Source organism: Anser brachyrhynchus (genome assembly GCF_964034855.1).
Source record: "Anser brachyrhynchus genome assembly, chromosome: 1".
In the NCBI taxonomy this organism is placed as follows: Eukaryota; Metazoa; Chordata; class Aves; order Anseriformes; family Anatidae; genus Anser; species Anser brachyrhynchus.
The window spans coordinates 143,684,135-143,697,181 of NC_137694.1; the positions used below are offsets into that span (position 1 = coordinate 143,684,135).

At 42.3% G+C, this 13,047-nt stretch overlaps 1 protein-coding gene across 1 annotated transcript; it reads left to right on the forward strand.

The window, feature by feature from the left end:
• The first annotated feature begins 294 nt into the window (after positions 1–294).
• On the forward strand, positions 295–12,724 carry CNOT11 (CCR4-NOT transcription complex subunit 11). Its single transcript, XM_080601987.1, has 7 exons — positions 295–796; positions 1,203–1,367; positions 5,716–5,868; positions 6,442–6,644; positions 7,331–7,533; positions 9,899–9,995; positions 12,387–12,724. The coding sequence occupies exons 1-7, from the start codon at positions 346–348 to the stop codon at positions 12,582–12,584; spliced, it is 1,470 nt and encodes a 489-aa protein (XP_080458113.1). The 5' UTR covers positions 295–345; the 3' UTR covers positions 12,585–12,724.
• The last annotated feature ends 323 nt before the right edge of the window (positions 12,725–13,047 follow it).

Here is a 13,047-nt window from a genome sequence, read left to right on the forward strand (position 1 = left end):
AGCCCACCCCCCCCGGCCCCTCACGATCCGCCCCCCCTCAGCCGCTAGGGGCGGAGCCAACAGCAGCGACCGCGCGCGCGGCCCGCCGGGCTCCCCCTACCGGCCCCAACGTCCCTAACGGCCGCGGCGGCCCCGCCCCCCCCATATCCACCAGCCAATCCCGTTCCCCCGCCGCGCCGGTCGGACCAATCCGGTCCCTCCGCCGGTCCCGTCCCCGTTCCCCCCTCCCTCCCTCCCGCCGTTCCCCCGCCCCGTTTCGCTCCGTCGCGGCCGCGCCGTAAAGCGCGGAGCGGGCGCCGCGGCCTGGCGGCGGGGCCGGGGCCGGGGCCGGGCTCCGTGAGGCGGATGCCCGGGGGCGGGGGCAGCCCGGCGGAGGCGGCCGGCGAGGCGGCGGCGGCAGGAGGAGGGGGAGGCGGCGGCAGCGGCGGCGGCGGCGGGGGGCTGCCGGTGCCGCCGGCGGCCGGCAGGATGAGCCTGTCGCCCAAGGAGCTGTCGAGCCTGCTGAGCATCGTGTCGGAGGAGGCGGGCGGCAGCACGTTCGAGGGCCTGTCGAGCGCCTTCCACCACTACTTCGGCAAGGCCGAGCACTTCCGCCTGGGCTCCGTCCTCGTCCTGCTGCTGCAGCAGCCCGACCTGCTGCCCAGCCCCGCGCAGCGCCTCACCGCCCTCTACCTGCTCTGGGAGATGTACCGCACCGAGCCGCTCGCCGCCAACCCCTTCGCCGCCGTCTTCGCCCACCTGCTCAACCCCGCGCCCGAGCGCGGCGGGGACGAGGCGGAGCGGACGCCGCTCTCCGGTGAGCCCCGGCCCGGAGGGGGGTCAGGGCCGTGACGCTGGGGAACCAGGGGAGGTTCAGGTTGGAAATGAGGAGGCGTTTCTTCTCAGAAAGAGCAGTCAGGCACTGGGACGGGTTGCCCAGGGAGGTGGTGGAGTCACCGTCCCTGGGGGTGTTCAAGGAAAGGTTGGACGTGGTGCTTAGGGACATGGTTTAGTGGTGACATTGGTGGTAGGGGGATGGTTGGACCAGATGGTCTTGGAGGTCTCTTCCAACCCTAACAAATCTATGATGCTCATGAAAATTCACTTGTTAGTTTGCACTTTATTTTAGTGCCTTTTATTTTCCTTTGTACGTGACAAATATGTAAAGTACTGATGTTACTGTCATGAAAAACACGGGTTGTTTCTTCATTGTGTCTCCACAGGCTTCTTACCTCCCATAACTCCTCCAGAGAAATTCTTTCTCTCTCAGCTGATGTTGGCCCCCCCTAGAGAGCTGTTTAAGAAGACTCCTCGACAGATCGCGTCCATGGATGTAGGAAACATGGCCCAGTCAGTGGACATAAGTGGCCTTCAGCTGGCATTAGCAGGTAAGGAGGAGCTGTGGCTCAGCTGTGAATGGAAATGTGAACTGACATTTGGCCTTGAGTTACTTGAAGAAACACGTGTCTGTCCTAAATAGGGAAAAAGTTGGACTGAACTTTAGAGTTTTCAAGTACCGATTATGTCTTAGCTATTTTATCATACTTAGCAAGCAGCTTTTTAAGCACATATGTCACTGCCTTAAAATGAGAAAATGTTGTAAGTTTTCAAAGACTTTCATCTAAAATTTGGTGAGGTTTTGGTGTATTTTTGTCCCCTTTCTCATTTGCAGTATTTTTGGTATGAGATTGGCTATTACAATTGCATCTTTGCTCTTCTAAAATGAACTTAGATTTTACAGCGTTAGCTCAGGAGTGGTGAGTGGTCTGCTTTTATCATAGAACCACAGAATGGTTTGGGTTGGAAGGGACCTTAAAGACCATCTAATTCCACCCCCTTGCCATGGGCAGGGACACCTCCCACCAGCCCAGGTTGCCCAGAGCCCCATCCAGCCTGGCCTTGAACACCTCCAGGGATGGGGCATCCCCAGCTTCTCTGGGCAGCCTGTGCCGGGGCCTCACCACCCTCTGAGTGAAGAATTTCTTCCTAAAATAGGAAGATAGATCTTATCTAAATCTGCCTTGTTTTAGTTTGAAGCCGTTATCCCTTGTCCTATCACTACACTCCCTGACAAAGAGACCCTTTCCTAAGTGGAAAGGTAGCACAATATGATGCTTATCCTTTGACAGAAGAAGCAAAGGACCAGGAACATGATTGTTCTGATCATGTTGACTGGGAAGTCGCATCTGGAGCTACTTGAAAACAGAAAATATTGTCAGGAGCAAGTTGCCAGTTTAGAAGGGGGTTATTCCTAGGCATGTGCAAATGGAACTACTTCAAAACTGGCCACCCACTTATGTTCCTGAACTCTGTGGCTTACCTCTGTGAGGTCAGGCACTAACTAGGCTTTTTCTGTCAGGCACTCATATCTTGGTCTTGTCATTTTCATGTAGAATTTGTCAATGATTTTTTTTGTGCTCGGATACACTGCCCCATGTTCACAGTGCACAAATCTGCAGCGTCCTCCCCAGTTGCTATTTCTAGACTGCAGGATCTCTTGAAAATGGAAATTGAATACCCTAGCATACTGTCAAGAGGGAAAACAAACCCTTCTCGTTCTTCTGTTCATCCTGGCTGTGTTTTCAAGAACATTTCTGTCAATTCAGAGTCTTGAAATTTCAGATAACTTGTGACTTTAGCATAAGGCATACGTCATGCCTTAACAAAACCTGCATTTTTTTCATCTGTTTTGTTTTGTCCTTGATTCTCTGGTTACATTGTTTCATGTTAAAGCTAAAACATGCAGAGAACCTCGAAACTGTATTTGTAGGGATGGTTGCTTTAGGCATGCATTTATTCTGTCTTTTTTTTTTTTAAATACAATACACTGAGGGCTTTAAGTACAGCGCAGAACCATTAATAATGCTTTGCAAAATTGAGCCCTGTGAGATGTGCTTGTATCATTATTTACATAACTCAGTAAACAGCATGCATAATTGTTTGTGAGCCGTTGTAGGAGTTGTGTAACAAACTACCTCTGAAAAAAATTAATGCTGTATTTCTCAGACTTCTAGCTGTAGCTCCCTAGAAGGAATGCCCGCTTTCTATTCACTTTCTCAGAGGACAGCTTTTTTTCCTTTTCTTTTAATACTGTGACATTTCCTGTCTATCTCTAATGCTTCAGAAAGTCTGTAAAGTTTTCAGAAGTCTTCAGTGTATGTCTCCTATTGATGCAGGATGAAGTGGTGCTGTTTACAGTGCATAAATATGTTGTATTATGATACTTAGATTCAGTGTTTGGAATGTGGTATTTACATCGTTTTCACATGGATTTCACCGAACTTAACAGCTGTAAATTGTGGTAGCACCTCAAAATAGTGGCCCTGAGGTGAATTGAAGGCTGTTTAGAAGTGGTTGAATTTGAGCTGCTTTAGAATATATTTGCCAAATCAAATTATTTAGAAAGCATAAACATTTTTCAAAGAGTGTATCTATTTTTTTCTTTTTTTGTAAAGCAGAGGAAAAAAGTACTTGGCTTGTCTTCTGAACTTAGTTGTGACAACTTTGCTTGAAGCTGCATTATGATTTTTTTCCTGTTGAATGTAAAATGTTGGAATAGAGCATCTTGGGAATCAGCTTTAAAACCTGCTTTGTTCTACTCTCCCTTTGGTTTGCAGGGTGTTCACTCAGGCTGTGTCTGTAACTTGATTTTGTTGATACAGTAACGCACTAGATCAAAAGTGACAAGTCCCTGCAGCTAGTAGAAAGTGACTTTGGCAAAGTGCTCGTGAGCATTTGTTTGCTAACCCTTATTTGATAGAAGGGTAATTATCCTGTAGTGAAAGTTCAGTTTGTAATACACTGTAGGGCTTTCTGTTAAGAATCAGACAGTTTGTTGTTACTTGTTTAAATTGGAAAAAAAAAAGGGGGGGGGGGGTAGGCAAGACATGACACCTCCATATGGGAACCTAAGTGGTTGTATTCAGATTAGGTTGTGGTTGGGTTTGTTTGTTTGTTTTTTAATTCGATGTATTAGTTCAAGTTGCTGTATTTGTTCCAGTTAAATAAGCGTGTTCTAATATACTGGTCTCAGTTTGTGCTTTTGCTTACCTGAAACTGATTTTTGAAGCAGTGAGGGTTACACTTTTAAACTTAAATGTCTATAAAGGGTTCATAGAGGCTTCTAAAACCAGTGAATTAAAGGAGTGTGTCTTAAACTTTTGTTTTTCTAATTAAGCATCATTAGTGGTTTGAGATTATGGGGATACAAACAAATCAGTGATTTTTATTGACTGATGGATGTAAGTTCTAGATTATAAAAGACAAGACTGAAAAAAGACACCCAATATGTTCTTTTTTTTTTTTCCAGAGAATTTCATTTGTTAAATCAACTTGTTTGTTTGTTGGCTAAATGAAAGTACTCAAAACTGGAATTTGAAACAGTTTATAGAGTAGAAGATGTATTTTATAGACCAGTTCATTTTGACTTCAGAAATGTTTGTTTGAAAACAGGTGAAAAGCATGCATTAAACAGAAAAACATACCGTGCTGTACTACTTCAGTGAGCATATATTCAAATGTTTGCATGATCTGAAATAATGTGATAATGGGACAGAAAGCCCTGAAAGAAACTAGCAATAGGTGATGCTTTGTTTTGATCCTTTTGACACTCACAGGTATTTCACTTCAAACATCTCTCAAGGATTTGGTCAGAGTCACAGGAAGTAGAGCTCATGTGGATGGGAAGCTGTGAAGGGTCTCATGGTTGCTTGAAAAGGAGCAAGCACACTTTGCATGAAAGAGACATGGACCCTACACAGAATCTGTCAGCACTACTCTCAGTTAGGATAAGAAGCAGTGTTTAATTTCATGTGGACCAGCAATTTTGGACTTCAAATTACTTAAGGGTTAATCTGCTATTTAATATCCTCTATGGAGGGTGAGAGGGAAGGAAAGCAAGCTGGCATCGTGTAGCGGGTTGTTGGCTTTTTTGGGTGTGTTGTTTTTGTTAAAGTGATAGAAAACATGGTTTCTCTACAATACAGAGAATACAGAAGGTCAGCCCTTTAAGCCTTTGGATGCAGAAGAGTGATAGGCTGTGCCAGAAGAACACCTAAAATCTGACAGTTCAAGTATTGAGCCCAATAGTTTGGCTTAGGCAAGTTTTTTCATGTCTTTGGTAAATTTTTCTGTAACTTGCTTAAGTTCAGTAATTTGGCCTTTAAACAGACACTTTCATAGGATTGCTTTAATGCCTGTATATGTAGAATCCTGAATCAATTAAACTCCATCTTTTTCGAACACTTTTTTGACAGCAAATGCAGAAGTAGCTTATGTGATGCCACTGAGATGTGTTGGCTAAATCTGAATAGCTGACTTCAGTTCTTGTGTGACCCTTATCATTGCAGCGTGTAAATGTAGCTCTGCAGATTTTTCACTTCCCAGCTCTGAGAAGTGATTGCAAAACTAGATATGTTATCTGAACTCTTTCAGGAGTATCATGTGAATCCACTAATTTGCTTTTAAAAGCAGATTACATCAGTTACTTACCTTTCCAAAGTCAAGACTACATTTCAGATTCATTTCTATTTCATCTTTATCACTGCTGCATGCCTCTGTCCCTCTCCTGTCAGACTGGCATTCTGAGTACTAGCTGACGGCGTTAAATTTCATGTTGTTCCCTCTTATTTTTAAGCTAGCTCTGCTGTAAAGCTGATTGTTTCAGACTACTTTTAGTATTCCAGGCATCTCCGTTTCAATTTTATGCTTTAATATTGTGGCCTGACCTTCTTTCAGAACGCCAGTCCGAGCTGCCAACGCAGAGCAAGGCCAGCTTCCCCAGCATCCTCAGCGATCCTGACCCAGATTCTTCCAACTCCGGTTTCGACAGCTCTGTTGCCTCCCAGATCACTGAAGCCTTAGTGAGTGGACCAAAGCCTCCTATAGAAAGTATGCGCATTTTCACATCTTTGTGGTTGTACCTCATGGCGTGCTGTGTCCTTATACTTCTCCAGATGAAACGTAGTATGATTCAGAAGTAGTTTCCAAGTATAAAATGGGAATGAAGATGAATGAAACAGCACAGAAATGCATCAAACTATCTCCATATCAGACTCCACAGTGTTCATATTTCCAGGCTTTTCAAAATCTGGCGTGTGCCTTCAAGCTGTTTCCTGTGTTACCTGTTGGCTAAAAACCTGGGTCTGATGCCCCTCAGCTCTTAGTCCCCTACACTAAGATCTGCGCTAAGATCTCCAGGAAGCAGTTAGTGTGGAAGGGAAAAAGACCATGCCTCGATGGCAGAAGCAGTAACTTAAGTGATCTGATCCAAGAGGAAAACCAGGCTGATGTAACAGCATCACTAAAAATGAGGAATAAATGTTTGTCTGGGAGGGAAAGAAGTTCATAATGCTCTTCCCACTGTTACAGCTTAAAGAAATGGGGGCTTTGGGGGCTTTCTTGTACTGAAATAAAACTGAATACCTGAAGCTTAAAAAATGTTTCACATTGTTGCCTTTTTAGGTCACTTTCGACCGGAGTTTATTCGACCGCCACCTCCGCTCCATATATGTGAGGATGAATTGGCATGGTTAAATCCGATAGAACCAGATCACACAATTCAGTGGGATAAATCAATGTGTGTTAAAAACAGCACCGGAGTTGAGATAAAAAGAATCATGGCCAAAGCTTTCAAAAGTCCCTTGACTTCCCCACAGCAAACGCAGGTAAGTATCATGCAATTATCTGTTTAAATTGATTTTCTAACAGGTCGTTTGTTAGATTTGTGTGTTCTTAATTAAAGTGATCCACGTTTTTAAATTTAGATCTGTGTTCTGATTCGGTACTCTTAATTGTCCAAAACCCAAGGGTTTTGACTTGGGTTTGTATGAATGAGAGGAATCTTTAAACTTCATAGCATTGGCTGGATGTAGCTAAGCTGATCAGTATCGGTACCACTCATCAGCTGATCAGTGGTACCAGTATTTTTCTGCATTGAAAATCTTTTGATAGCAAAGTTGTTCGTGCTTCTGTGGAAGCTTTCAATGAGAAATGAATTCAGAAATGCCAACACTGAATCTTTGCTCAATTTAGTAATATCACCTCCTTTATTTCAGTGGGCTTTTCCTATGACTCGTTTTGCTAGCACTATAAAATACGCTTTACAGAACTCTTCCTGACATTCTGACAACAATGAACTTGAAATTGAGGTTTCTTCTGCTGGACAGAAAACTAAAGAAGGAAGACTTTTTTCTTTCATTTTTTCCCCTTTTACACCTTCAGCGTATTTTAGTAGAGATGTCCAAAGGCTTATAATTCTTCTGTAGTTTACATGTATTATAGCTGTTATTTCAAGCAGCAATGTGAATAGTTAAGGAGAAAAAAAACAATTCAGACTTTTTTTTCTTTACAGCTCCTTGGAGAACTGGAAAAGGACCCCAAGCTCGTTTACCATATTGGTCTTACTCCTGCCAAATTGCCAGACCTTGTTGAAAACAATCCTTTAGTAGCTATAGAAATGCTGCTCAAACTGATGCAGTCTAGTCAGATAACAGAGTATTTTTCTGTCTTGGTCAACATGGACATGTCCTTACATTCAATGGAAGTTGTAAATCGGTAAGTACTCTCTCAAATCTAACATACTTCAGGAAACTTATAAAAGAAAGACAACCTACTGAACAGTTATTAAGCGATTGTGGGGCTGGCTGCAGGGCTGTAGTTGGATGCATTCCGAGGACTACCAAAAGTAATGGAAATAACAGAAATTGAAGAAATCAGTCAGGTTACAGTGAAGTGAAAGAGAAAAGCATCAAATTATCATTTCTCTTTCAATTTCTCTGTTTTGTCTCACTTTTTAGTACTCTTTTAATAGTAAGAGTTAGCATGCTCTAACTCTTCCTGCAGAGGAAGACAGCGCTGTGGAATTGTAGCTTTCTGCAACCTCTGGCATTTCTGTTTCTTTCATAAAGGCTGTACTTGTGTTTTGCCTTTAGTTAAAGAAAAAAAACAAACCTTATTTTGGTCCAGATTCAATTTGTAGTTAGCTTTGGGTTAGTCATAGAGACTTGAACCTCTCAAATATCCTCAGTGCAGAGAAAGCTGCCAATTTCCAAGTTCCTTTTTCACTGTGGTGCTGTTTGAGAATATTACTGTAATACCATTTCCTGTTAGCATCATCAAAACTGCAATTTAACAGGAAAAAATGCTACTTCCCAGTAGAAAGAATAAATTAGGTGCTGGAGCTATATAACTGATATAAAATTTAATATATATAACATACTGTATTTTACAGCACATTTCTTACACAGCTGCTATTCTAGTTTAATTTTTCAGCCCCTGCTCCAAGAATGAAGAGACTTTTTCAAAAGAAAAAAAAAAAGCAGTGTTACTCTTGATATTAGCAAAGTGTTTCTACATGGGGAAGAATGGGAAATACATATTGTAGCGTAGGTAGCTTCAGCTGGAGGTGGTAATTATTAGAAAGTCATTTTGCTACACTTGTTTGATATGTTCAATTCCAAACAGTATTTAAACGAGGTATTTGCTTAAAAAGAACCTGACTGGAAAAAAAAAAAAGTTCTTGATGCAGATTAAGTGAACAAAAGGTGGTATTGTTAAATAGCCATCCTGCTTTATGCTCTCGCCCTGTCTTCTTTGGAAATAACTTCTGCAGATAGATCCACCCCATTTTCTTAATGGAATGCTGGCACTTTAAATGGGGGAACTTCTCAGGCAGCTAATCCCCACAAACCACCAGAGTACATCTTTCCTGCTTTCTTCCATTTCTTGGCAATTACTGAATGTGGACTGCAAAATCAGCCTTGTTCTGCAGTCCCTGTGCAGCAGAGTTGAATCGTACCTCAAATACCATTTGACAAAGCGAACATACGTGCCTCCCCAGTGGTGCAGACTTAGGCGGTTATTGCCCTGAAGGTTGGGTTAACGGTTGCAATAGGGAGAAAGAGCGGTAAGAAAAGCGTTCTTGCTGCTGCCTGGGATAGCTGAACCACCAGTCAGGCACGCTGGTTTTCCCACAGCAGAACTGCCATAGGAAAAACCTCTCAAACTGCAAAATGACTACTAGTGGTACTGATTTTTAAGCGAAAGAAGATAAATTTGGAACTGAAATGTCTAAAATTTCCCTGTTGCCAGGCCTTTTACTGCTTGAGGTAGGACTGGTTAGAATTTTAGTCTAATTCTGTTGTAATTTTATGACAGTTTTACTGTAAATCAATATCTATAACTTATGAGCTGCAGCACTTCAAAAAACAGCAGTACCTCAGATACTTCAGCAGTCAGCACTGTTAAACAGCAATAGGTGTCCTTTTCGTTAACCCTTAAAATAGACAAATACCATTCTTTGATGCAGTAGTTCTCCAATTGTTCTGCAGTAAGAAGCTTCTGAGATTATTGTGCGTCATTAATCTCATTCAGTCACGGTCTCTTGTATTTGAGCTCCAGATATTCAAACTGTTTCAGTTTTTAGGACTAAAATCTGGATCTGAAAGAACTAATGAAACTGACCTTTTGACACACAAAAAAGAGTTACGTGGGTTGTATACTCCAGGAAGGAGCTCAGCATCTACACTGGCTACCTGAAATTCAAATACAGATAAGCCAAATCATCTTGTGGTGCTTATTGCAGAAGAATCTTGGTGTTCAGAAAGCGGGAGGCCTTTCTCTTAAATTTGAAATTTGTCATTGACTCGTCTGTGTAACGTGAAGCAAGTCTTTGTAGGTATGTCAAACATATTAAAAACCAAATCTAATTCAGCTTCTGTACTGTGTTGGGTTTAAAAGAAAGTTTTTGATTCCTAAGAAACCTGAATGTTTAGAATTATATCTGTGAAGGCTTTTAGAAATCAGCTCTGTATGATATGATCAGGAATAAACTAGTATCACAGGTCTAACTCATCTGTTCTGCAACAGAATCATAATATTTATGGCTACATAAACCATTGGATATTTTTAATTTGAACAGGCTTACTACTGCGGTTGATCTCCCTCCTGAGTTTATTCATCTTTATATCTCCAACTGTATCTCTACCTGTGAACAGATTAAAGACAAATACATGCAGGTGAGTACTCTGCTCAGCTGGTCAGGAAAAAGGGTCCAGCATCTTGCTCTGCAAAATATGTGCTGAAACTTTGTAAGGGTGATAGCATTAAAGGAGCAGTAAGACAGAATAATTTATTTCAAAGGTAGCTTGTTTTCTTAATGCACTACACAATTCTTTATAGTGTTTAACAGTAGTTTTTTCACCTTCCTACAAGACTCCACAGGTAATTACTATTCTGTTTTGCTGTAGGTACTGTACACTTCTCCCTGGCAAAACCAGAGTTTTATGACTCAAGTGCTTAAGTGCAAAAAGCTTATCTGGCATTCACTGTGCCTTTTCTTTACCCCTAGTATGAGATGTTTGTCTTCTGCTTAGTTTTGAGGTTTTTTTCCCTCCACAAGTGTCTCCAACAGTTCCATGCTTTGAGGTGATGTTACAAAACTCATGTGGAAGTTTTGCCCTTCGATTTTCTCTATTACTGGCCTATAGCAGCTTTCAGATCTCCTTTAAGACCTAAAACCCCATTTCTGCTTTCCTAATGCCATAATCTCTGCTTCCCAAGCCAGTCTTAATTCCTCAGTACCAGCATGCAAGTTGTAGCCACTTCAAGGATCTTTAACCCTCCTTGTAGCTGTTACCTACATGTTGTATGAAGTACTTCCCTTCTATCCTAAAATTATTTATGAGTTTCACCAAGTAGATCTTGTTTTCTTGGATATGTTTTTGGTGAAGGACGGTTCCATGTTCAGTTTACGCAAGGCTTTCTGAGTCCTGACCAATTCCTCCCTCAGCTTTTTCCTCTCCATACTGGATTGCAGCCTATTTAGATTTGTGCAAGGCATCCATTACTTTCCCTTAAGCTTTTTGGCTTCCTCCTCTAGCTCTGCTATATCCTTAAGCTGCAGAGACCAAAACTGCACATAGTGAACAGGATGTAGGTTCAGCGTGGTTTTAGCAGGAAAATCCCCTCAGTCTTGTTCTAAATACCCTTCCAGATGCTGACTAACCGTTTGTTAGTTTTTGGTGGCTGCTGACGGTTCTCTGCTTTGGGACTTTGCCAGAAATGCATGGATGCATTGATCTGTGACTTGCTGAATAGCAGGGGAGAAAAATAGCAGAGCTGAGAACATGCCCACAGAGCGGGTGGGACACTGCTGAGATTGTAGAGCAGCTGTGCCTCTGGCACATGGGGGACAAAAAAAAAGAACAGAGGGTCAAGGAACACGTACTGATCACCAAGTAGCATGCAAGGCGTGTGAGATCTGACATACATTAATACTACCTATGAGGTCTCACAGCAACTGAAACACGAGATGTTTTTTTTGAGAAGCACCATTCAAAAACACCCCGATTAGAAGTAAACGAAGCACAATCCTCAGAGTTTGGGAACCAGCCAACACCTTGTAGATGTACTCTTGTTCTGAGTTTCATGTTCGCCAGTTATTGAAGTTACTGTTGTAACTAGTCCTTGTGCTGCAAAGACCACATTTTTAACTTTTGACTGTAGCAAGGGAAACAACTTGTTCAGTTTCTGAACTTCCTTGGCGTAGGTAGGAAATTTTAGAGCTTAGTTCCTCTATGAATAGTTGACTGCTTATTTGCCTTCATCCTAGTCTTGGGAGCAGTTGGTTAGTGACTGGTCTGTGTCTGACAGACCTGGGGGTGCCAGTTCTTAGGTCTGCCTGCTGTTCACAATTCTCCACGTGCTCTGCAAGGTGCTACCTCAGCAGCCCCTAGGAAGGAGGAATGTAGCCGAGATCCCATCTTTTCACTGGACCGGGCAGGGAATTGCAGCTCACAGCCACGAGCTCTGTGGTGTGTTCTTGGATTAAGCATCCCTGGCAGTGCCTTTCCTTCTAAGATACAGCAATACTGCCATGTGTCAGTTCCGTGATAAGAGTGCTTCCCGCTAAGCAAGTTTGGGACCTGGTCTGCAGCTGTCGTTTCCCAGCTGGAGTGCCTTAACTTTGTGGCCACTGAGAAACTTTGTGATTGTTCTTGCTTAGTCTTATTTTCTACAAGTAACACCATAAAGAAAAATGAGCAAGCTTCAGTGTCCCTAGTGATGACAGTCTCTTGGGTTTTTATTCATAGATTTACATGTGTACATGTGGTCTGTACTTTTATATATATATATTATGCAATCTGGTACTTCATTTGTGCATGGGATTAATCTTGAAAACTCCTGCATCCATCAGTACAGTCCTATAAAGCAGGGGAGCCCATTTTTGAATACAATACGGGAGGTAGAATAGCATGGGCAGCACCTACAGAGCTTGGGGAAAAGATTGCTGCTGTAGCTAAAGTACTGCTGAAATGTCTCAGTTAAGATGGTTGTGCTGCTCAGGGCCAACAAACCCCGTTGCCAACTCTTATGTGGATTATGAAACCGTCTCTCTTCTGTTTCAGAACCGCCTGGTACGTCTTGTTTGTGTCTTCCTTCAGTCTTTGATCAGAAACAAAATTATTAATGTACAGGACTTGTTTATAGAAGTACAAGCATTCTGCATTGAGTTCAGCCGGATAAGAGAAGCAGCTGGCCTTTTCAGACTGCTGAAGACACTAGATACTGGGGAAAGTCCCTCAGAGACAAAAACTTTCAAATAAAACCACTTTGTCACTGGGGGGGGGATATCAGCATTCTGTACTAATTAATTGTATATTTTAAACCAAAATCACTGGATTAATGATGTAATACACTATAAATAGCATTTTATGCATTTAAACAATAAATAATGTTTTTCTGATATGTGTGCTTGAATTTGAAATGTTAGGCCTTACCCTTAAGCTTTCTTTGACTACAGGTCGTGTGCACATCCTGAACTATGGCCTCTATTTCTAGAGAGAGGCGTAAATACTACTTACCATTTCACATTAAACTTAAGTATTTATTGGGCACTCACTGTCTGTATTCACAAACAGCTTTGGATAACTGAAGTCAACTGCAATCAAAATAAGTAATTTAAATTCATCTTGGCTCTTCCTGTACTCTGTAAGGCCTTCTAAAAAGCTGGATGCAACTTTTGTTAATGATATTCCCTCTTCTCATTGGGAAGGGGAAAGTCTGTCT

What these genes read in the sequence shown, in the direction of transcription:
- CNOT11 (XM_080601987.1), top strand. Translation starts at nt 346, where the DNA reads ATGCCCGGGGGCGGGGGCAGCCCGGCGGAGGCGGCCGGCGAGGCGGCG. An exon ending in TCAATGGAAGTTGTAAATCG is followed by an intron (nt 7,534 to 9,898) that starts GTAAGTACTCTC and finishes TAATTTGAACAG; the next exon opens with GCTTACTACTGCGGTTGATC. An exon ending in TTAAAGACAAATACATGCAG is followed by an intron (nt 9,996 to 12,386) that starts GTGAGTACTCTG and finishes CTTCTGTTTCAG; the next exon opens with AACCGCCTGGTACGTCTTGT.